The 21,075-nt window shown below is 38.6% G+C and overlaps 6 protein-coding genes across 11 annotated transcripts in view; 4 read left to right on the top strand and 2 right to left on the bottom strand.

Moving 5' to 3' along the window:
• Positions 1-435: 435 nt before the first annotated feature.
• On the top strand, positions 436-9,352 carry LOC149654355 (transmembrane protease serine 2-like). Of its 2 annotated transcripts, XM_089845836.1 has the most exons (14): positions 436-923; positions 4,531-4,635; positions 4,848-4,986; positions 5,055-5,102; positions 5,744-5,989; positions 6,643-6,789; positions 6,865-6,969; positions 7,030-7,140; positions 7,204-7,465; positions 7,955-8,007; positions 8,128-8,305; positions 8,359-8,636; positions 8,744-8,892; positions 8,946-9,352. In XM_089845836.1, exons 2-14 carry the CDS (start codon positions 4,531-4,533, stop codon positions 9,159-9,161), a joined length of 2,037 nt encoding a protein of 678 aa, XP_089701962.1. In that variant the 5' UTR covers positions 436-923; the 3' UTR covers positions 9,162-9,352. The 2 variants fall into 2 exon arrangements, with proteins under 2 accessions (XP_089701962.1, XP_089701963.1); XM_089845837.1 differs by lacking the exon at positions 4,531-4,635.
• Positions 9,353-9,910: 558 nt separating this feature from the next.
• Max (MYC associated factor X) lies at positions 9,911-11,560 on the top strand. 4 transcript variants are annotated; one of them, XM_089845831.1, is made up of 5 exons: positions 9,911-10,096; positions 10,354-10,434; positions 10,515-10,623; positions 10,729-10,869; positions 10,994-11,560. In XM_089845831.1, exons 1-5 carry the CDS (start codon positions 10,058-10,060, stop codon positions 11,254-11,256), a joined length of 633 nt encoding a protein of 210 aa, XP_089701957.1. In that variant the 5' UTR covers positions 9,911-10,057; the 3' UTR covers positions 11,257-11,560. The 4 variants fall into 4 exon arrangements, with proteins under 4 accessions (XP_089701957.1, XP_089701956.1, XP_089701959.1 ...); XM_089845830.1 differs by having other exon boundaries at positions 9,914-10,096; positions 10,515-10,626; positions 10,723-10,869; XM_089845833.1 differs by having other exon boundaries at positions 9,915-10,096; positions 10,729-10,857.
• Positions 11,561-12,615: 1,055 nt separating this feature from the next.
• On the top strand, positions 12,616-15,023 carry LOC149654353 (papilin-like). Its single transcript, XM_089845829.1, has 8 exons — positions 12,616-13,103; positions 13,356-13,547; positions 13,627-13,737; positions 13,799-13,960; positions 14,021-14,224; positions 14,278-14,451; positions 14,683-14,778; positions 14,872-15,023. Exons 1-8 carry the CDS (start codon positions 12,968-12,970, stop codon positions 14,937-14,939), a joined length of 1,143 nt encoding a protein of 380 aa, XP_089701955.1. The 5' UTR covers positions 12,616-12,967; the 3' UTR covers positions 14,940-15,023.
• Positions 15,010-15,739, bottom strand: LOC149654352 (SRA stem-loop-interacting RNA-binding protein, mitochondrial-like). The gene is made up of 4 exons (XM_089845834.1): positions 15,559-15,739; positions 15,387-15,445; positions 15,205-15,312; positions 15,010-15,136 (listed from the first exon to the last, which is right to left on the bottom strand). Exons 1-4 carry the CDS (start codon positions 15,617-15,619, stop codon positions 15,080-15,082), a joined length of 285 nt encoding a protein of 94 aa, XP_089701960.1. The 5' UTR covers positions 15,620-15,739; the 3' UTR covers positions 15,010-15,079.
• A 56-nt stretch (positions 15,740-15,795) lies between these two features.
• Positions 15,796-21,075, top strand: part of LOC149654348 (beta-1,3-galactosyltransferase 1-like) — a 79,138-nt gene continuing 73,858 nt past the window's right edge. For both annotated transcript variants that reach the window (XM_089845826.1, XM_089845825.1), the window contains exons 1-2: positions 15,796-16,076; positions 16,242-16,312. The gene's annotated coding sequence lies outside the window, so the exon portion shown is untranslated. The remainder of the gene's footprint in view (positions 16,077-16,241; positions 16,313-21,075) is intronic.
• Positions 16,249-20,670, bottom strand: LOC149654351 (MAM and LDL-receptor class A domain-containing protein 1-like). The gene is made up of 15 exons (XM_089845253.1): positions 20,545-20,670; positions 20,215-20,248; positions 19,970-20,143; positions 19,809-19,896; positions 19,102-19,729; positions 18,811-18,931; positions 18,602-18,748; positions 18,264-18,538; positions 18,122-18,206; positions 18,031-18,060; positions 17,400-17,948; positions 17,277-17,306; positions 16,991-17,203; positions 16,636-16,919; positions 16,249-16,552 (listed from the first exon to the last, which is right to left on the bottom strand). The coding sequence occupies exons 1-15, from the start codon at positions 20,668-20,670 to the stop codon at positions 16,433-16,435; spliced, it is 2,904 nt and encodes a 967-aa protein (XP_089701379.1). The 3' UTR covers positions 16,249-16,432.

The following is a 21,075-nucleotide window of genomic DNA, read 5'->3' as shown; positions in this document are numbered from 1 at the left end:
CGGATATCTCTTCAATGGGATGTTTAGAGGAACTCTAACCTTTTAGCTAATGTTGGTACATTTTCGTACACTTTGGGTTCAGGATCAAGAGAACAATTAGATTTGATACGAGTTGTGGATCTTTTATTAATCAGTTTCTAGCCACGCTTGTTTTCGTGTACCCGTGGTCAACAGACAGACCAACATATAAAACAGTATCGTTAAAGCTAGATCTCTTTATTAATAAGCACACCTAACTAAAAATTTGCTAAATTCCATCTCTGGCTCAGCCGAGGGACGCGTTACCATTACCTTAAAAGATAGGAAAGTAAATATTTGATATTTGGTGAATAACTTAAGTTCATTTGAATAATATCATAATTAATGACGATCATATTGCTCTTGGAAAGGGACTACAGCATCTCTCCCGAACGCCTAGTGCCCAGGGGCTCCCGAGGGTGTTAATCCTGCACTGCACAAGACATCTTAAAAGTCCTTAACCATCTTAACTCATTTTGCGGGAAGAGTGGTCACCATGGTAACAAGCCACGGATTGATGAAAGAGAGAACTAGAGCCTCTAGTATCCGAAACGGAGACAGTACCGCCCGTTCAGGGACGCGATGGTATTAACGGGATCCAGGATCAGTTACTCCCAGAGAGTTGTACTGGGAAGGCGTCGTTCCTCTTTAGTAGGGTGTCATCGACATAGTGAACGGTGCTCTCACGCGCTTCTGACCATACATAAACAAAAACATTTACGAGTGACTTTTCACAAAGTTTTAATTTGAATCGAATCCAAGGTCAATCGCGTTGCATTGGGGGTGCGTGAACGGTTTAAAAGTTCAAAGGTTAATGTAATTAGAACCCATGTGTGCGTGACTCCATTTCCTCGAAGACTGCTTGCTGTCTTCAAGAAGTCTTCGTTGGACAATTAACTGGACAGGTATGATTGTTTTACTCTTAATTAGTTAGTCTTCGAAACCATTTAAAGTACTTAGGCTAATTACAGTGAATAACCTTTCGGGTTGAAAATAGGCAAGCGCGAACTCGACTCTCATATTTTATCGAAACCCTCGCGGAATTTTCTCTAAACTTTGCAAAGTTTTTCAATTTTGCTCGAAGAGCTAGTCGTTTTTTTGCATGTTGGCGAAAAAAGTGAAGTTCTCTCTGAGCCATTTGCGGATTAGTCGCTTGGTTCGATGAAGGAGGAAACACTTATAGCTTCCGCTTCGAGACTCTTAAGATAAAACTTTTTAATGAAATTCTAGCCTCTCACTCTTAGATTGGCACGATTTTAACAAGCTTCTATATCACGATTTTGACCCGTTCTTAAACTGACATTCTAGCAAAAATCGTTCAACCAAGAAATAATCGATTTCATTTCGCTAGAACGAACTCGCTAAATCTTTTAAGAGTATGCAGTTTTTGCTCATAAAAACCATGCAGGAGTTGATAAAAAAAGAAAATTGTATATAGAAAATATTCAATTTTAAAAATGTTAGACTGTGTATATTATATACAGGGTGGTAGGTACAAATTACAGACTTGCAATTTTGAGTACAAAATGTAGCTTCTATAATATTTTGCAACATTGTAAGTACCACTCATAAACAAGTTAAGATTGGAGTGTTTTACGTATGACCCCTTAAATTTAAGTATAACAAACTGAACGTCAATGCTAATTTAACTAATAGGTCATCGATAAAATAGTCCAATAATCATTACTTGTTTCGGGGTTATCGAAGTTACAATTTCGACTGAAAATCTCCCCTAGAACCCACTACTTCCGACCTACCACCCACTACTAATGTTCTGGTGTTATGCAGGGAATGTGTTAGGGATTTACAGGCGCTAGTATAGATAAATTTAACGAGTACTGGCAACACCTCTAATTGTACACAACAAATTAAGGTTTAATTCAGCTCGTTAAACAATGGTTTGTTTACAAACGCAGTCACGCTTTGTAAGCTCCAGTTTCTAACCAACGACGTGATTTCTTTTTTTTTATTAGTACAAACTAATTTACGAGAAAATCATTTGAAACTTTAATTAACTAATTAAAAATTTATGTATACACTCCCATTTTTATTAGCTCGTGATTAACGCGAAACACTAATTGGTTTGAGCTCGATAAAACTTGAGCTCGAACGAAATGGGAAACTGGAGACCTTTTCCCTAATGGATGGAAAGCAAAACAATTGGCAATTAGGAATCCCCTAATTAATTTCTTAATTGAGTGCCGTCCCAATTAACAAAAATTCACGCTTCAACATCTTCCAAGCTTCAATAATATTTAATACAGGCTGAAGCTTAAATTGAAATGGTTTCGTATTTGTATCGAAATAGTCTAGGAGACAGCCCATCTGTTTTGTTTCTCAACCGTTTGTTTACAAAGCAAGCTTAAAAGTTTTTATATCTTTGTTATATCTTCGTGCGTGCGTCGATTTTTGCTTCACTGCGCCTTTAGTTTCCAATAGAATTGAAGTTCCGTTGTAAGGGAAAAGCTTTGGGAGTCGTAGCTTCGAAATGGTTTTCCTTTGGAGATCTTAAAAGGCCAATCTAGGATAGGGTTTGCTTTAAAAATGGTATGGATTTTAAGAGATGGGGTTTGCACAGTTACGGAGTGCGTGAGTTTCCAAGCAGTCTAAAGTATAATTTAGAGAAGAGAGTACCTGAAAGAGAGAGAAAGTGCTAGCGTATATCGATTCAATTCCAACACACTCTCTCGAACCCCGAGAGAGGTCCCACATAAACATGGGAAATAATTATAAAAATACTTAAAATTATATCCTGATCCTAAAATTACCAAATAAGTCAGTTCTTCATGACACTTGATGATTTTGTGCTTCAAAAAATCTCCTCTTTTTTACGGTATCTTCAAATTTAATCTAACTACAATAGAACAAATGTTAAGGCCAATTAAAGACAAAATTAATTGGAAATATTGTCTTTTCTGAGAAATTTAGGTAATTACCTTAATTAATGTTAAATAAATTACACAATAAACTCTGTTTAATGTTCTCTTTGTAATGGTACTTTCGGATTTAATATATCTTCAAAAGAACCATTGAAAATGAGGTTGAATTTTAAACAAACAAAATTTTGTAAATATTTTAGATATCTATGACTTTTCAACGCCATCCCTAAAACGAAAGCTATTCATTACGAGCACCCGTGTATTTTTAATGGAAAAGCTAACTTAGGAAAGAACCCACTAACTTTCATTGTTTTAAAACCCACTTAATTTAATTTGCATTAAATTAAACTTAATGCCCTGAAGTCCTATGTGGTAATGCGAACGAGTCACTTGAAAGGGTCGAGTCAAAGAAAATAGTATAAATGGAATAGAAGATAAGTTACTTCATTTTCACGAATGTGTCGAAATATTTGGACCTCCTTTCGTTAACTGTCTCTGAATGATTTGTAGGCATTTAGTATTAACTTTGCTACGTTAGAACTAACCAGAAATGAGGGACATACCTTCTATTCCGAATACACAATTTTCTCTGTTTTAGCTTACGTTTCTTGGCAAAGTCTCTTACGGCCTTAAGGCTGGCTGCCTGGCTGGCTGATTGGTTAGCAGCGAGCGAAACGCGACTTGACAGGCTGTGAGTCTTTTTATTGGATTGTGTAATCCCCTTGGGTCTACCTTATTCTTTTCAATGTATTTCTGGTTCCATTGTACCAATGTACTTTCTGTACAGTTCTGGCTGTTAGCTTCTTGCTCGGGGGCTTGCTTGCTCTAACTATATCGTTAAATTTATTTTTTTTTCCCGAACAGTAACAAGCTAACGTATTTCCACGATCCATTCAATTATGTTGGCGAATACGTGACCAGCTTATTCTTCAGTATCTACCAAACATACCCAACAATGTTTCTCCATCACCAGAAAAAAATTCCCTAGCGCGTTTTTGCCCTAAATTTTAGAATACAGAGAACAGTAAAACCCATCAAAATTCCTATTTATGCAAACCCTAAATACAAAGTGTTGCCTCGGAATTTATTCTCTTGTACTTGTGAAATTACATTTTAGATGACATCAGAAGGGGATAATAGAAGAAGGATGACACTCTGTATCCTCTTAATGCTTTAGTTATGTAACGTCATTCTTCCCAGGCTCACCCTTTTAGTTTGCTTTCCCGCTCATCAAACTACAAATGGGCATCGCACCGTTAGGTGAATTCTATAATTGTTTGGCACTAAATCCCCAGCAATCATCCCACAAACCTCGTCTTGACGTGGGACAAAATGCGCAAGCGCGTCTTGCCAAATATTTAAACGCTAATAGAGTAATGATGAGGGAACTATTTATCGCGTATGTGATTCGTTTTAGTAACCTTGCTCTAAATGTTCCGATGTTGGGAAGAGTGACCGTTACACTTACCCCGCTTTGTGGTACACTTCTCTCGGAGAGAAGTATTATATGCATCTGATGACATTAACTTGTCTTTGTAAAATTTCAAATGTAGCACAAAAAATAACAAACTTGAGCGCAATAATCTTGTTAAATTTGAGACATTGTTGCCATTCTAAATTTATTTGTTGGCAGATGGCAAAAAGCAACGGCAATAAACCTATTTCTGTTGAAATTAAATGCGATGACGCGCAACAATTGCCTAATTGCAACGATCAACACACGCCCGTTTCTTTAAAGGTCCGTATCGTAAATAAATTGCGTTTTTATTGCCACAGTAAACCAGTCTATATATATAGCGTACTATTTCTGCTTGGGCAAGTTTATTTTTGTAGTTTTTCTATTGATTTTTAGTCCTATTTTTAGTGACCTTTTGAACTTAAAAGAGACTGAAATTAAAAATACACGAAGCCAATTTCCTTTTTGTAATTGCGGTAAATGATTAATTGCAGGATGAACTGGATGTAATGCCGAGAAAACGTGAAATATGCAATTGGAAATGCAGAAGGAAAATTTTTCTAATTGTTGTAAATCTCATAATTCTATTCGTACTTTTCATTTCATTCCTGACATGGTATTTTCACTTTCAAAGTAAGAAATTAACTAAAATTAATTAACTTTAATTAGTTAATTATTTATGATTGTAATCAATATTGCAGGAGAACTTCCAGTTGCCATAGATACGAAAGATTTATCAGTTGAATCATGCAAGTCCATTTATTTTAACTGGGGTCACGCTCCTTAACCCTAACTGAGAGGTCATACGTAGCCCGGGTTCTTTCTAGAGCTAATTATCCCTTGATACTAAATACTTTAGGACCCGAGCTAATTAGAAAAAAAAATAAGAAACAAGATCAATATATTATACTGTTTTATTTTCATGGGGGGTCAGGACGATTAAACTCCTAACTTTGAGAGGCCTTAACTCTGGTCCTATAGGATATAGGGTATTATCCTTCGGAGGGTTTATGACCCTAACTGTCTTCTATCAAACGATAGTAAATACAATAGGGTTATTGCAATTTGGGTCGGAGATAATTGGGTTTAAATAAGAAACCACTTGCAACGTTTTCTCTAAACCCCAAACCTTTATTCTTTACGATGTAGGAGGGTGTTGCCCTTTAGAGGTTTGATAGCCGCCCCTAACTGTCTTCTTTTTAACGATAGTAAATACAATAGGGTTATTGCAATTTGCGCTATAGATAATAGGGTTTACGTAAGAAACCACGTGACAGACGAGCCCTAACTTTCAGACGCGGGAAAATCCTTTTATCCCCCATGATACTAAACGCTAGCGGGTTAGGGCTGCCTAGAGATAATGATAACATTTTGGGATGTGTTTGTCCAGTGCAAGAATGCGTTCCATTAAGGATACCGATGTGTTATAAACACAAGGTGAGCTATTCGATGACTACACCGACAAACATTTTTGGTCATGTATCGGCTACGGAAGCTAGCGAGGCGATGAGCCGATACGAAGCATTAGTCAGTGTCAAGTGCTACGCCCTTCTACCATTATTCCTGTGCTCCCTCTTCGCTCCCAAGTGTAGCGAGAGTGGCAAATCCGTTCCGCCCTGCAGGACACTATGTCAAGGTAATTTGTCAAACTCAATTTCACCCTACCCCTATCCTAGCCTCTCCTCTCCTTCCCAAAGGAACCTAAGGCCGCCGAAGGAAACACGAGCCTAGTTTGCTAAGGGCTTACCATTACATTGGTTAGCTCCTGTTGACTTCCGACTAAAACCCATCCTTCTTCGGCTTTCTTTTTTACCCTGGCAATAAAAGAGATAGGGATACACTTTTATTTTTAAATGAATCGATACTTCCTTCGAAATTATATCTCTCTAAGGTTAAGGATACCATTAAAAAAAAGTGTTTTTGTCAATATCTCTTTGAAATTGGAAATAGAGGGACCTTATCGGGCTTTGGTAGAAAGAACTCCAATTTTATCCAGCAATCTAAATTTAGTTTCTGTGGAAATTCTAAGATGAGGTTTGATGATACACTATCATTTGATTTGATATCGCGTACTGATACGCTTTTAAGAAAGTAGTTCAGTGGATGTACCTGAAGTAGTTCATTAGCGAGATTGTTAAAAGAGACATAGTAAATTCCGTGACACCTACGCGTCCGATGTGTCGTTAGACAGTGTCAAGTTGTCAATCAAACCTAAAATACAGTTTCCACTTCTAAAAATTTGATGAGATGGTTTAGTTTGAAAGAAGGTTGGTTTGGTTTTGTGTTTAGAGACGTTACGAAAATGCAATTTCTTTCTTGGAGTATTTTCTCTTAATTGGCCGATTGCTCTGGACTGTTCCGTGTACCCCGATAGTACGGATCCCGACCTTTGCACGGGCAATCAAGAGAGAAATTACCTGAACGGAAAAGCCAAAGGCAATTAATCTAATTACCCCCATTTTCTAATTAGAACCCCAATCATTAATAAATTATTATATTAATGACTCTCAGCTTGCATCGACGGTTTCCGTTGCGACAAAACTCGTTGTATACCCAAGAATTGGTTATGCGACGGATTCTCCGATTGTAAGGACAGATCCGACGAACTTAATTGCAGTAAGTAATCCAATCTATTTAATGAGAATCTATGACCTTTGAACTTATGGTTTTTTTAAGGTCGATGCTCAACGGATCAATTCGCGTGCCGAGCCGATTTGTGCGTCAAGAAATCCGATGTCTGCAATGGAATTAAAGATTGTCCAGAGGGGAAAGATGAAAGACACTGTCGTAAGTGCTTCCTTTTGAAATTGAAGTACTTGAATTTGGTTTCGAATTCGTTCATCTTTATAGTGAGATTAAACCGCAATATGGCTGAAGTCGGCAATGGTCGCTTGGAGGCGTACGACGCCACTTTAAACACTTGGCAACCAGTTTGCGGGGAAGATTGGGATAGTTTACAGATCAGTGGCAAAGCCTGTAGAGAACTGGGATACAAATCAGCGGGTGAGACGCGACTTCAAGTAATTAGCGGAGTTTCAACCGCCCATAATCGAGTCGCCATCAATGCAAATCCGGATCAGTTTAAACAGCCAATGAAATCGCTCTACTCCGAGTAAGTACGCTATACAATTATTCAATCATTTATAGTGGGCAAGAGGTCAACTCTCGAAACAATGTAACAGTTAGCCCTTTTCCGGGATTATCTTGGGCTATTTTTTTGGGGGCACTGGCGAAATCATTGGGTCGTGTTATTACATCTATCATAAGTTAATCATATATCCTTATAAGTTTAAGTCAACCTTTAAGAGAGATCATTTCCATGTACGGAGAAACGAAAAACCATTTACAATTACAAATTAAATTTTATTTTTCAAAGTAATTAGTTATAGGCCTATAATTAAAAATGATTTGGAGAAATAGTATCTCCCTTTGTAGTTACGCATTTACCATAAACACTTTATCAATTGTGCGGGAACTCGTTAGTAACTTATTGGGTGTGATTGTGTACTTATGATATCAGCTAAGATATCAGGTTCTCTTTCTGATTGGTTGCTTTGACCTTTTCTTTGCTTTTTTTCTCATTTTCTTTTGGGATTAATAGAAAAGGTTGCAAGGACGAACATGTAGCCGTCTATTTAACGTGTATCGATTACCGTAAGTAAAACTCTTTGTCCTTCAATTTTTTTTGACCAATCAGAGATCAGTAAAACTTTATTTTTAAATTTTTTAATATTCAATTATTAAGTTTTTAAATTAATCATCATTCAACTATAGAATGTGGAACAGTTCCAAAAGCTCCAAAATCTTTGAGGATCGTTGGAGGGTACGAATCGGTTCCCGGCAGTTGGCCCTGGTTGGTCGCCTTACACGGAGGTCCCGATGAGGTCTTTTTCTGCGGTGGTGTACTTATTTCCTCATCGTGGGTTCTGACAGCCGCTCATTGCGTTGGCAAGTAAGTTAAGTACATTTTACTATGTGCCTTGGTTAATTTTTGAGGCTTCGAAGTCAAACGGATCCATCCGGTTGGCGGTTGACCTTGGGAATGACCCGAAGAACGACCTCGTGGGCGTACACCGAGAAACGTCAATTGAAATCTATTCTAAAGCATCCCGGGTTCAATTCGGCTAGTTTATACAGCAACGACTTGGCCCTACTTCTATTGGATGCACCGGTTAACTTCAGCGAGTACTTGCAACCAGTTTGTCTTCCACCACCGGATATTCCCTTGGATCCAGGAACTAATTGTACCGTTATTGGTTGGGGGAAACCCAAACACGATGAAGGTAGGTGTTCAGTCCACTTTATTCCCGATAGGTGTGCCGAGCCTCACGCATCATGAATAAAGTAGACTGCATTTAAATTATCAATTTTTAACTTCTACATGACATAGAATCGGATTATCAGTCAGTCATCCACGAAGTCGAAGTACCATTGGTTGAATTTGACTTGTGTTCTTCTTGGTACGCGAAACAGGACGTTATCATTTCGACCTCGATGCTATGCGCGGGATACCCCGAGGGTCGCAAGGACGCCTGTCAGGTGTGTGTCATCTACACCTATATTTTGTAAGTACTTAGTTGTGTCGTATCTAGGGTGACAGTGGTGGACCACTTCTATGCAAACTCAACGCGACTAATACTTGGGCCGTGGTGGGTGTGGTTTCATGGGGAATTAAATGCGCGCAAGAATTTCTTCCCGGGATTTATACTAATGTCCCTATGTTTCTGGACTGGATCGAGGAAACGACTGCGTCATACGACCAGCCCGTGCGCGTCATTCACGAGTCTGAAGAACAGACGGCGTTTTAAAGTCAACCTCGTGCCAAATTCTATATTTAAAAAACCAAGACCCAACTAACTCTTCATAAATGCATAAATTTGTTCCCATATGTCTAATAGTGTTTGTAACTAACAAGGCTTGGGTTTTTTCCCCAAAAGTCCAAAGTCTTGCGCCAAATATATTTAATTATTACGTTTAAGATTAAATAAATGTTGGTTTATTTTGTTTAATTTATCAATCATGACGTCATTATCAATTGAAAATAAAATATTTTAACGTCTGGAAAAAAACGTGTGTTTGTCATTTTTGAATATACAGGTCAAAGTATTCTTGTTCTTTGGCAGCTGTTATACCTCCAAGGCCAAGGTTCCTGTAGGAAAATTCCTATTAAAGCAGGAATTTTATAGCTCTACGCCTACGGCATTGTTTTCAGACTCAAACATGGAGCAATAATACAGGCTCCACTGTCATCTTGAATCCTACTCGATTCTTTATAGCGTTTTCCTTTGGGTCCTCGCGGAGCGCTCCCATGGAGGAATAAAACTAGGATATCCTATTCTTCAAAAACAGTCTTTAACGAAGCTGGAAACTACTACTACCATTTTTATTGCTCCTTGGGAGCGCTCCGCGAGGACCCAAAGGAAAACGCTATTAGTCTCTTGACTCCTCCTCGAACCATTTCCAGGGCAATCCCCGGGCGACCAATGGAAGCTCTCACGACCGATCTACGTCACCTGTTATGAACCAGCCCTTACTAGCACGTGGTTTGTGTACCGCGTGGCCTATTGATGACAGCGGCCATTTTCTTATCTTGACGGGTTAGGAGAGTTAGATATATGGTTTGACGGGCCTTGGCACGGAAAAAGGTGTTTTCGCGTTTGATGCTAGAACGCCGAGTTATTTAACGTAAAACTGGAGGTATAAAATGAGCGATGAAGACAAGGATGTAGATATCGAAAGCGATGTAAGTTAACAACATTATTCTGACGGAGATACGTAGAATATTAAGTTTAAAGTACATTAAAAACTCCAAGCCTTGGCTATACCCCCGTCCTCCTGTCCGACTCCGTGACATTGGGAGCCCTATTTATTAGTTATCAATTTACGTTAACGAAAACAATTGAGTAGTTTAAACCTATATTTAATTTCCATAAGTAGTAGAAATATTCTGTACGGTTCGCAAACGTTTGATTCGATGAAAATGTTATTTAAAAACTCAAGGAAGACGAATTTGGTCTGCCCTCTCCATCAGGAAGTGGCTCTGGATTTGGTAAAAACGGCGCTGGACAATTTCAAAGCCAGGTAAGTAAATAAACTTAATTTAGCCTTAAATATGAGTGATAGTGGTGGGAAAATTACGTATTAATTATATAAAAAATTAGGCCGATAAACGAGCTCACCACAATGCTTTGGAACGTAAACGTCGTGACCATATCAAAGACAGTTTCAGTAGTTTAAGGGACGCGGTTCCTTCTCTGCAGGGAGAGAAAGTAAGCATCTACAATGTATTTAATCTATTTTAAAAGCTCTAAATTGTTTAGTAGCATGTGTGTAATCTGTAAATCCGCGCTGTTTCTCCCTTCTCGGTAAATTTGGCCCAAGCTAGTCGAGCACAGATTCTCAAGAAGGCTGCGGATTATATTCAGTTCATGAGAAGGAAGAACACCTCTCATCAACAAGATATCGATGATCTCAAACGACAAAACAAAGTCCTCGAGGAACAAAGTAAGCTAACAAGTAAATCAATTTTTTTCCACAACATTTTTATTTTTATTTGTTTTTCGTTTGTTTACATTTGTTGATCGTTAAACTATCTTTACTTAACCTTACATTTCCTTCTTTTAATGAAATTAAACAATAGTTCGATCGCTGGAACGCAATCGAACATCCGGAAGTTTCTCCAACTCGAGTGTGGTTGTTCTGGAAAACTCTAATCACATGAACAATAAGCGGGACATTAGTTCATCTTACGACGCTGCATCAGCGTCCGACACTTCCGATATGGACGATGACGAAGATGAAGATGATGATGATGATGATGACGAGATTGATGACGAAAATCATCAACAGCAACAGCGTAAGAAACTCAAAACCAGTCCTGACGTGACGCCCGTCAGAATATAAAAAGGGGGAAGGACAATGAATTTATAACCCCGCCCCCTTTTTTTTTGGTCAAAATGTTAAAATGACCCGTCATTTTTTTAAATTAAGTATGGCCATTCATTCTTTTTTAAAAGAACTGTAAATTTTTAATTTTGAATTGGATCATGATTTAAGTATTATTTAAATACTTTGGATGAAAAAAAAATTGCGTTAATGAAATATAAATGGGGTTTATTTAAACAAAGAAACCCTGTTTGAAAAAAAAAAGAGAGAACTTTTCATTTTTTTTTTTGAGGCATTAAATATTAATTCTACACCAATCAAATTATTTATTGAATTTGTAGTTGAATTATTTAAGGATTTTTCCAGGAGATTTTTAAGGGATTTTTCTCCATGTGAAATTACAAGGGAGGGATTTTTCTCCAAGGGAAATTACAAGGGAGGGATTTTTCTCCAGGGGAAATTACAAGGGAGGGATTTTTCTCCAGGTGAAATTACAAGGGAGGGATTTTTCTCCAGGTGAAATTACAAGGGAGGGATTTTTCTCCAGGTGAAATTACAAGGGAGGGATTTTTCTCCAAGGGAAATTACAAGGGAGGGATTTTTCTCCAGGGGAAATTACAAGGGAGGGATTTTTCTCCAGGTGAAATTACAAGGGAGGGATTTTTCTCCAGGTGAAATTACAAGGGAGGGATTTTTCTCCAAGGGAAATTACAAGGGAGGGATTTTTCTCCAAGGGAAATTACAAGGGAGGGATTTTTCTCCAGGGGAAATTACAAGGGAGGGATTTTTCTCCAGGTGAAATTACAAGGGAGGGATTTTCCAGGGTTTGTACGGAACCTGGATAACCTGGAAAACCTGGATAAGTCAGGGATATGGAAAATAGGAGAAAAAGTCAGGGATTTAAAAGTTTTTCGTTAAAAGTCAGGGATATGTCCGGGATTTCATTTGGTATATCAAACCCTGCTTCGAGCAATGCTAAATATTTGCCAGGTGTAATTATGAAGTAGGCTCTGGTAAAGACCTTAAAGTGGTCAGGGATATTGCCAAAATTTTGTCAGGGATAACCTGGAAAAGTCAGGGATTTTCAATGTAAAAATTTCGTACCAACCCTGTTTTCCTCCAGGTGAAATTACAAGGGAGGGATGTTTTTCCTGGAGAAAAATGTTTTAGGGGTTTGTTGTAAGAAAAACTTCCTGGATTTTTCCTGGAAATAATTTTTAAGGGGATTGTTAAAGGATTCATTAGAAATTTAAGGCGTTTATTCTATAGAAAACTTGGATTTTTCCATGAGAAATTTAAGGGGCTCTATCAAGAAAAAATTCAAGGGTTTTTCTAGGAAAATATCATGGAATATTCGTGGAGACATCTAAGTAGGCTTGTTTTTATTATTGAGGGGATAGCTTTCAGGTTGATTGCTTCAAACCAGGTAAGTTTACCTATAGTATGGCAACCTTGTGTAGGACACTCGAGACTCTTTAACAACGCCTATGTTCTATTAGTATTCCGACAATTCAACTCTTATCTCGCGCAACACCAATAAATTTCTTTCTTTCATCCACTAATCTAATCGATTTTTATCCTTATCAATGTGCGGGGAAAGAATTAAAGCTAGCCTTACATCGGTTTACGGTTTACGTCAGGATCTATTAACTTTTACTGCCCTGGGGGTTGAAATAAGAGAAAGGGATATAGAGAGAATTGCAATCATTCTTGGGTGTTGGTGTCCGCCATGAAGACCTTACTTTTAATTACTTGCGCTGTTCTTCTCCTATCTCAATTTGTTCCTCAGTCTATGGTAGCCACCGCCTTTTCAATTAGAGATGTCGTTGATAAAATAAATGAGCTTTATGAAACAGTTACGGAAAGTAAATAACTTTAATTATCTTAATGTTTGTTTTTCCGTTTTAACTTATTTACTTGTTTGTTTATTATATTTAATTTTTTATACTTTGAGATTAAAATTATTAATTGTTCAAGGTTTAAAATAGTTTATTCGGGGGTTAATTCTTAGTTTAGTTAATTATAATACCTTCATGTTTAGTTTAACTTTGAAATGTTTGTTAGTTTTAATTTTTAATTCTTTCACATTTAGTTTAATTCTTTTGTAATTCTTTGAGATTCAAATTTGGAGTCGTCTTCATCGGAAGGGCCTTCATGTCCAGATTTGACGTCAACATGTCCATCTGAATGCGTCATAGGCGTAGAGGACAATTGTCCATTATGTGACCCTAACTGTTCCAAAAACAATGGAAGTATTTCTGGAGTCGCGTTTTATCAAGGACCTGCCAGAAGTCCCGTGCAATCAACAGGTCAGCAATCACCCCTTAATTGTTGCGTGACCAAGTGCTTGTAACTTAAACGGCAAGTTTTAATTGCGCGTGTTCGCAGGTGACGATTTCCTGATGGCACCCTACAAAGTCGATACTGTCTTTGACTGCCCAACAAATTGCAGGAGTGTCAAGAAGGAAGGCGAAATTTATTGCCATTGCGCAAACTCGAGTAAGTTAATGTCCAATTTGGTCCCGTTTTGACCTAAGTTGCCCTTTTTGGGACATTATAGTCGTTTGCGAGAAACGACCAACAAAGGACGAATGTCCGGGTGACGAAGAAAGCTACTATTTCGACACAAGGACGCAATCTTGCCACGCCTTTTTCGGGAAATGTTCCGAATCGAACAAAAACAGTTTTAGTAGTTCCAAGGATTGCATGGCTTATTGCGCGGGTCAGTTTTTATTTCAATTGGTCTTTTTGGGGTACTATTGTTAACCTTGCGTTCCCCCAGACGTTTGCGCTTTGCCGCCCGACGTTGGACCCTGTAAAGGTGACCATGTCAGGTTCTACCATAACAAGGTTCAAGGGGAATGTGTCAAATTTGTCTATGGAGGTTGCGGAGGCAATGAGAATAATTTCGAGAGCGAGAGTTTGTGTCAAAGACGATGTCCAGGTGGTTTTGATACTGAGGGAATTCAAAGCTCCAATATTGATGGTAAGTTAAATTTATTTGTCTTTGTTTAATTAATTTAATTATGTCCTATTTAGCTACGTGTCTAAAGAGAGAAGAAAGGGGACCTTGCGAAGATTTGCAATTGCGCTATCATTATGATCAGGCCTCTAAAAGTTGCAAGTCATTTTTCTATGGCGGTTGTCAAGGCAATGATAATAATTTCGCCACTCTTGAGGAATGCCATAAAAAATGTTCTGACCTACCAAAAGGTATGTTACATTACACTTTAATTTAGGGTTAAATGAAATGCGTCGAAATTATTTTTTGATGTAATTTTAAAATTCTTGTTATTGAAACTTAATTTCAAAAACAACTTGATAATGACACTTTTTTCCAATTCGTGTCATCTACACTTTGTTGGGATTAAAAATATAGTTTAAAGGGCCAGTGACATTATATTTTTGAAATTTATTTTCATCAAATGAAATGCATTGTTTAAGATACTTGTGCAATGGAGGTTTGCGACTTAAAGAAATGCAAGTTAGTACTTGAGGAAAACGGCTGCCACAAATGCCAATGCCCTGATGGGGCTTCTGGTAATTACCATCAATTATGCCTATTTTACAGATTTTTAAAATCTGTTTATTTATTTATTTGTTTATTTAATCACTTATTTGTTTGTCTTTCAGGTTTATCAATTTCCCTCTCTACTATATTAACCTTTACAATCCTATCCTTTATTATAAACTTAGTGTGATAAGTATGAACAACTAGTGTCAGTGACACTTGATTAATATTAAAGTGTCAGTGAAATAAATACATTAAAATGAGTGTATTATAATTATGATATTTTATTATAACTAATTTACAAATTAATAAATTTCAAATGGTTTTTAATTAAAAACCATTGCCATCCTCTGATATTCTCCCTGCAAGAGCAGGTTGAACTCTGACCTGAAAGAATTGACAGGTAAAGTACTTTCTAATATGAACTTTTAGTGATATTTATTCATTTCACATACCAAACTCCCCTCTAATATTTGCGTAGCGTCTTTGGTCGCGTTTAAAAATGCGTCTTTAGTAGAGAATGTAATAAAGCCATAGCCTTTATTTAACCCATTTTCTCTGTCCTAAAATTCAATTAAAACAGCGAAGTTCAATAAAAATGTTTAGCTCTCATAACTGAAAGCTTTCAAGATCTTACAAAAGCAACTATGGATGATTGCACATGACCAAATCGAGAGAAAAACTCCTTCAATTCCCCTACATTCAATTAATTAATCTTAATTAAAATTAAATCCACAAACTTAGAAGTAAATTATACTGATAGCTTAAAATTGCATGCATAGACTTGGGGATAAAAACGAAGTATTTACTTTTACTAATTGTCCACGGTAAATTTCCTATGAAAACTCGATACGCCGATCTTGCCGACATTTTAATTACTTAATTTAAATGTAATTAAATGACTTTTGATCGGTTAGTTTCCTTTGAGGTGAGACGAAACGTTACGTTACGCAAGGACTAAGGAAACGTGTTTAGAAGAAAGAAGCAGGAAATACAGCAGACGATATTGGATGAATTTTCAAAGTTGCGTTTACGCGGGAAAAGGCCGTTCAATGTAATCTACAATAAATCCCGGTTACCTATAAATAAACGTTTGAATAAACTACCCTGAACGAACCTGCCTATTAGAGATTTGAATGGACTGCTACCACGCGCGGTCGAAGCACGTGGTCGGAGGTCCATTGTCCGTTGATGTAGTTGTTCCGGCTTGGCTAGTAACGGTAATATTATGGGTAATATTTAGTAGTGTGATTTTCATAAATATCGATATTTAATTCGTGTGAAAAGTACAAGTAAAATACATAACGATCGTTAAAAACTGCACCATGTAAGTGAACTTTGTATTATTATAAGAGCCTTGGCTTAGTTTTCAACGGACTTTTCTGTGTTTGTGTAAAGATGTATATTAATGAACTTTATTGAAAGGCTTGTTACTCATTATGGGTTGATAGACCACAGCTTGACCCATAAGTATTATTTTGTTTCATTCTAGCACGAGGAACTGTTCTTCAATATATTCAAGAAACTTAACCTAACACGAGACCATGAAGTTGATGTTTAATGGTAAGCGTTTATTTTTTTTTTTTATGATTAGCTGAATATATAAAACCCCCTAGTCTATGCTTCCAAAAGGTAAGTGATAATAAGATAGGTGCTGGCCCATAGAGATAGCGGCGATTAAAGTTAAGAATCTTCTGGAGGGGCCACGTATGCTTGATCGGGTCGTGTTTTGCATATTCCTTCGTAGAATGTAATGTCGTCTAACGCGAAACCACCGTCAGTTGACTCTCCTTCAAACAAAATCTGTAAAATAATGCCAATACCAAGTTAAGATATCCTGTACCATCACACTATAGGGGATGGGCGGGCTCTTTGTCTATAATTACCTGATGCGGTGTTTCCGTTTTGACTGAAACTTGACCGTACATCCAATCAGGTCGTCCAATATCGAATCGCCTGGTTGATAATTGCCACATGACCTCTCTTTCCGCGTCCCCCGTTGTCCCTTCCATTCTGACCACTCTTAGTGTCGTTGATTCGCCTCGGCCGAACGGTGCGAACCAAAAACTAAGGCATCGTTCACCTTCTTGACTTGGTTCAATTACGGGGCTTTGTAAAACGGGATTTTGGGCCGAAGCTTGGTTAAAAATATCGAAAAATGCGTATCCAGCTGCGAAGTTAATAAAATGGCGAATTAGGACACCAAGGCTTAGGAATCTGTTGTTATTTGCTAATCCTAACTTGGTGCTCTGAATGTATGGTCTTGTAAATTAGCCGGTCTACTGGTAGGCGTTGCCATTCTCCAAGTTAAGGACTCGGTTAAAGGTTGTTGGGCTGGTATTTGAGGTCGACCAGATCGACTTTGTCCATTAGCGGTGTTGGACGCTGATGACGAGCTCGATTTAGAAGTACCGTTTTTCCAACCGCACATATCTTGCTCGAAAGAACATTCCCCTAATTGACATTAGCAACATTTTAACCTTTGACCCTTAATTTGACATTAGTACGTAATTTTTTTACTAATTACCCTCAACTGCAGTCGCCTTGCTAGGTTGCGCTGTGATTAGGAATGGTTAAATCCACCAATTAATTGAAATTAAAAGTTTACTCGCGTTTTGATGACGCGTAAACTGAATTCGGACATACTTACTGGTGCAATCACCATCGAAGAAACTGATATCATCTATGGCAATGAACCCGACTCGCCCATCGCCCCAAATACCTTCAATGATGACCTGAAATGGTTCAGTGGGAGAAACCCGTTCGTTTCCCAGAACAATGGGCGCTCTAGCGGGTAACCACCTTTGACCTTGGTGGTTATTGACCCTCCATATTGGCGTTATGACGGATGAACTGTCCCGCGTTACTGATCGAACGTATATTCTCAAACTTCCCAATGAAGGTCCGGCCGGGTCAATGGTCCGCTCGAACATGTAGTAGTAAAACGCGATACACTTTGGGTGTTTGACCGGTGGGAAACGCGGACTTATCAACCAAGCTCGGGTACCACCTCGTAATGGCGATTGGGAATTGCTAAGTAGGTTCATGTAATACCCATCGCGCGCGCCACGTGTATGGTCACCCATGGGACCGTAATGAACGTTGAAGCTGTGTTGTCTCGCCCAGTCAACTTCCACCACCCCTTCTTGAGGTGTCGGGTTGTTCCATCCGCAAGAATCTTCCTCGAAATTGCAGTTGCCTAATGTTAACCAATAGATTATTTAAGGCAAAACTGGAAATTATATAAAGTGTAACGAGAAGGATGTCAGGTCTGGACATACCCGAGTTCTTAAATGCGGTTTGGGGTGAAACTATAAACAAAATGTATTCAATGTTAGTGACCGGAAGTCAGGTTATATTGCATGTACCTACTTGGACAAGTTCCCGGTTTGAAGGAAACATTATCAATGGCGATATTTCCTAACGTGTTTGATCCAACTGTCGCCTCAAATGTTAGCTGAGAATTGCAAGTTTGTTAAAATTAGTACAATACGTACGCAATGAGTCTACTTGCCGTGAATGGTGCCGGGGAGGATACGGGAACCTGGGCGGTGTACCAATTGTTACCGGCTTCCCCAGTAATCTCCCAGATGACCTTAGCTTGACTTTCGTTGGCTTCCACGGCCTTCATGATGACTCTCAAAGTTCCAATGCCGTTACCAAACATGTGGGTGGCAAAACGCATGCACATTGGGTTGTTGTCTCCCGTCGCGAGGAATTCTGGGCTGACTAATCGGGCTTTGTCACCCGGGCGACGCGGATATGACGCGTCGATGTAGGCGAAACCACCTTATAGGGTTAAAATAGGTACGCTATTTAAAAGCCCAACAAGATAAAGATAATTATACCTACCCGTTGGTTCATTTCTACCAAAACTACTGAAATCCCTAGCTGGCCCAGTTAGGAAACTCTGGCTACCTCTACCCGAATCCCAATCAAAATCGTCCTCATCGTCAACATTTTTCCAACCACAGAAATTTCCCTCGAAAGTGCAGTGACCTGCATGTTGAACAGTCTATTACTATTACTCAATGTTTATAACTACTTTCTACGAGTTATACCTAAACAACCCCTTTCAGCATTAGGTCCCATTCGTAGAAATTCGATATCGTCTAGGGCTATGTAACCTCGGAATGACCGTGATGGGTCCGTAGCCGCCTTCGGAATGGCTTCAAAAATAACCTGGGGAATGTTAGAGGTCACTATTATGAAATATATGGAGTACATATCGTCTCGTGACGTTTTAGCTCGTGGACATTTATTTTTATAGGATAGGTTATCACGTGGTACTTAAACTCGCGCTCATTTTCTATACGACGCTTAAGCTCACCACTCCATTGAAAAATTCATACCTTGTGCAGACTGCCGTAAGTGTAGGCGATTTCTCCATGCTGCCACATGCCATCGAGTCCGTCACTCGAGTACTCGGCCAAGGTGTTGTTGTCCCCCATTTCCAAATCCAATAAAATTAACCGAAGTCGTCCGGCGCTGAGTCCATCCATGTTGTAATAGAAACTTAAACATAGTCCATCCGGACCAGTTTGGGATATGTTAGTACTGAATAACAGGGCCGTTTCACCGGGACCAGCCAATCCCGATTCGGAACCGGTTTTTAAGGGACTGGCTTGACCACTCGAAGATTGTTGTAAGGCCTGCGAAGCCACCGGTTTCGGCGTCGTGCTAGATGGGAAATGGTCGTGTAATTGTCCTCCGACAGAATGTAATTGATCGTTGAATTGTCCTCCGACGGAATGTAGTTGATCGTTGAATTGTCCCCCGCCGGAATGTAGTTGATCGTGTAATTTTCCACCGACTGAGTGTTGTTGACCGTGTAATTGTCCTCCCACTGAGTGTATTTGATCGTGTAATTGTCCTCCGACAGAGTGTAGTGGCTCCTCTTTTTCAACTGTACTTGAAGAATGTCCGTGTTGGAACGACGGGAAAGGAAATGGGTTGTTGTGACGATACGCGCTTCGTTCACTTTAAGCACAAATTGAAATTATACATAAATGTCAAGTTTATTTCCTCGCATAAGTAAATAAAAACCCTCTAAGTTTACTTTAAGCTTCGAGACGAAAGCCTTTTCTTAGGTTCGTTTTCGACAACGACTGAACGTTCATAGGACGTCTCAAAGAATGTGTAACCACCTGTAATAATTGCAGAAATTATTGAATTGATTTTCTCAGAGACTTATTTGTCTTTTTGGGTCAATGCGCGCACCATTTCTGTCGCCTTCGGTATGGTCAACCCTGGGTCCTCCTAGCCAGTAAGCGGTAACTCCTTTACCAGCGCGCCATTTTAATTTGGAAGATATGTTTTTGGCGTTTTTGTACGTACACATTTCGAGCTCTTCCTGGGAGCCGAATGTGCATAAACCCGGCGGTTCGGATGGTACTAGAATTATTTATAACCAACTCAATAATATTACGGGTCATGGGGGCCCAAAAATTATTTAATCTACTCACAATCTAACTCTTCCTGACGTTTGACCCTAAAAATCTGAAATATTATTAAGCAATTAACTTGAAATTCTGTTATTTCACGGATTTAACATCGCGTCAAATCTTATGGTTAATTAAGATTATTTTTTCTTCTAATTATAATTTAACATCCCTTAGTTCTCTAGTCGGGACATGGGACCTGGACTCGTTGCCAACGCCCTCTTAAACTTGTCCCGAAGTCCCCTATCTTTGTATTGTCCGACGTTTATTAAATTCCAAGATTACTCAAGTAGATATCTAACCGTATTTCATAAACCGCTTTTGAAATGAACTTATTGTGTAATTAACACTTACCACGGGGCGAACCAGATCAGCCGGTCGGTGTCCCAATAGTCTTGAAGCAATGTCTTTGTACCGTTCATGGGTACTTTTCCAAATACTTAGCGATGATTCTCCAAATCTCGCCGATAATACTAACATAATTGAAATGGATATCCATATCCAATAGTGGTAGTTCATTTTTGAGGTACAACCGAGCTTGAACCTCCTTACGGTTTTAAACTAATCAAGTTGAAGTACCAGAGTAGTTCTTAAATAGAGAAGGTTCTTGAACCTACAGTCATATGCCGGGATACCTTGTTAACTCCTTGGAAATAGCGATACTGTCACATTCCTACCTACTGTCCTATGCCAGTGTAAATTTTGGGAAAGAGAGGAGCATTTATTGTTGTCATGGTAACGATACTATATGTTAGTGCCTTTTTATTCATACGCATGGTTGACCGTCTATGTCTGAATGATTTTCAGGACAGGGGTCATCCGATGACCTAAGAGACACACCCCGCCTCAATTATGCTGATAGTTCATTAGAAGTATATAATAGTT

This window comes from Phalangium opilio, unplaced genomic scaffold (genome assembly GCF_054372755.1).
Source record: "Phalangium opilio isolate 3A_F unplaced genomic scaffold, DU_Popi_V2 ptg000079l_1, whole genome shotgun sequence".
In the NCBI taxonomy this organism is placed as follows: domain Eukaryota; kingdom Metazoa; phylum Arthropoda; class Arachnida; order Opiliones; family Phalangiidae; genus Phalangium; species Phalangium opilio.
This window is presented reverse-complemented; position numbering and strand designations above follow the sequence as displayed.

Coding starts and splice junctions, on each gene's coding strand:
- LOC149654355 (XM_089845836.1), top strand. CDS start 4,531: ATGGCAAAAAGCAACGGCAATAAACCTATTTCTGTTGAAATTAAATGC. Junction 4,987..5,054: donor ATGGTATTTTCACTTTCAAA/GTAAGAAATTAA, acceptor TCAATATTGCAG/GAGAACTTCCAGTTGCCATA. Junction 6,790..6,864: donor CCTGAACGGAAAAGCCAAAG/GCAATTAATCTA, acceptor AATGACTCTCAG/CTTGCATCGACGGTTTCCGT.
- LOC149654353 (XM_089845829.1), top strand. CDS start 12,968: ATGAAGACCTTACTTTTAATTACTTGCGCTGTTCTTCTCCTATCTCAA. Junction 13,104..13,355: donor TTATGAAACAGTTACGGAAA/GTAAATAACTTT, acceptor TAATTCTTTGAG/ATTCAAATTTGGAGTCGTCT. Junction 13,738..13,798: donor TTGCCATTGCGCAAACTCGA/GTAAGTTAATGT, acceptor GGGACATTATAG/TCGTTTGCGAGAAACGACCA.
- LOC149654352 (XM_089845834.1), bottom strand. CDS start 15,619: ATGTCGGCAAGATCGGCGTATCGAGTTTTCATAGGAAATTTACCGTGG. Junction 15,446..15,558: donor ACCGTGGACAATTAGTAAAA/GTAAATACTTCG, acceptor AATTGAATGTAG/GGGAATTGAAGGAGTTTTTC. Junction 15,313..15,386: donor AATCATCCATAGTTGCTTTT/GTAAGATCTTGA, acceptor ATTGAATTTTAG/GACAGAGAAAATGGGTTAAA.
- Max (XM_089845830.1), top strand. CDS start 10,058: ATGAGCGATGAAGACAAGGATGTAGATATCGAAAGCGAT. Junction 10,097..10,353: donor ATGTAGATATCGAAAGCGAT/GTAAGTTAACAA, acceptor TAAAAACTCAAG/GAAGACGAATTTGGTCTGCC. Junction 10,870..10,993: donor GGAACAAAGTAAGCTAACAA/GTAAATCAATTT, acceptor ATTAAACAATAG/TTCGATCGCTGGAACGCAAT.
- LOC149654351 (XM_089845253.1), bottom strand. CDS start 20,670: ATGTTAGTATTATCGGCGAGATTTGGAGAATCATCGCTAAGTATTTGG. Junction 19,730..19,808: donor CTTTCGTCTCGAAGCTTAAA/GTAAACTTAGAG, acceptor TTGTGCTTAAAG/TGAACGAAGCGCGTATCGTC. Junction 16,553..16,635: donor AAACGGAAACACCGCATCAG/GTAATTATAGAC, acceptor ATTATTTTACAG/ATTTTGTTTGAAGGAGAGTC.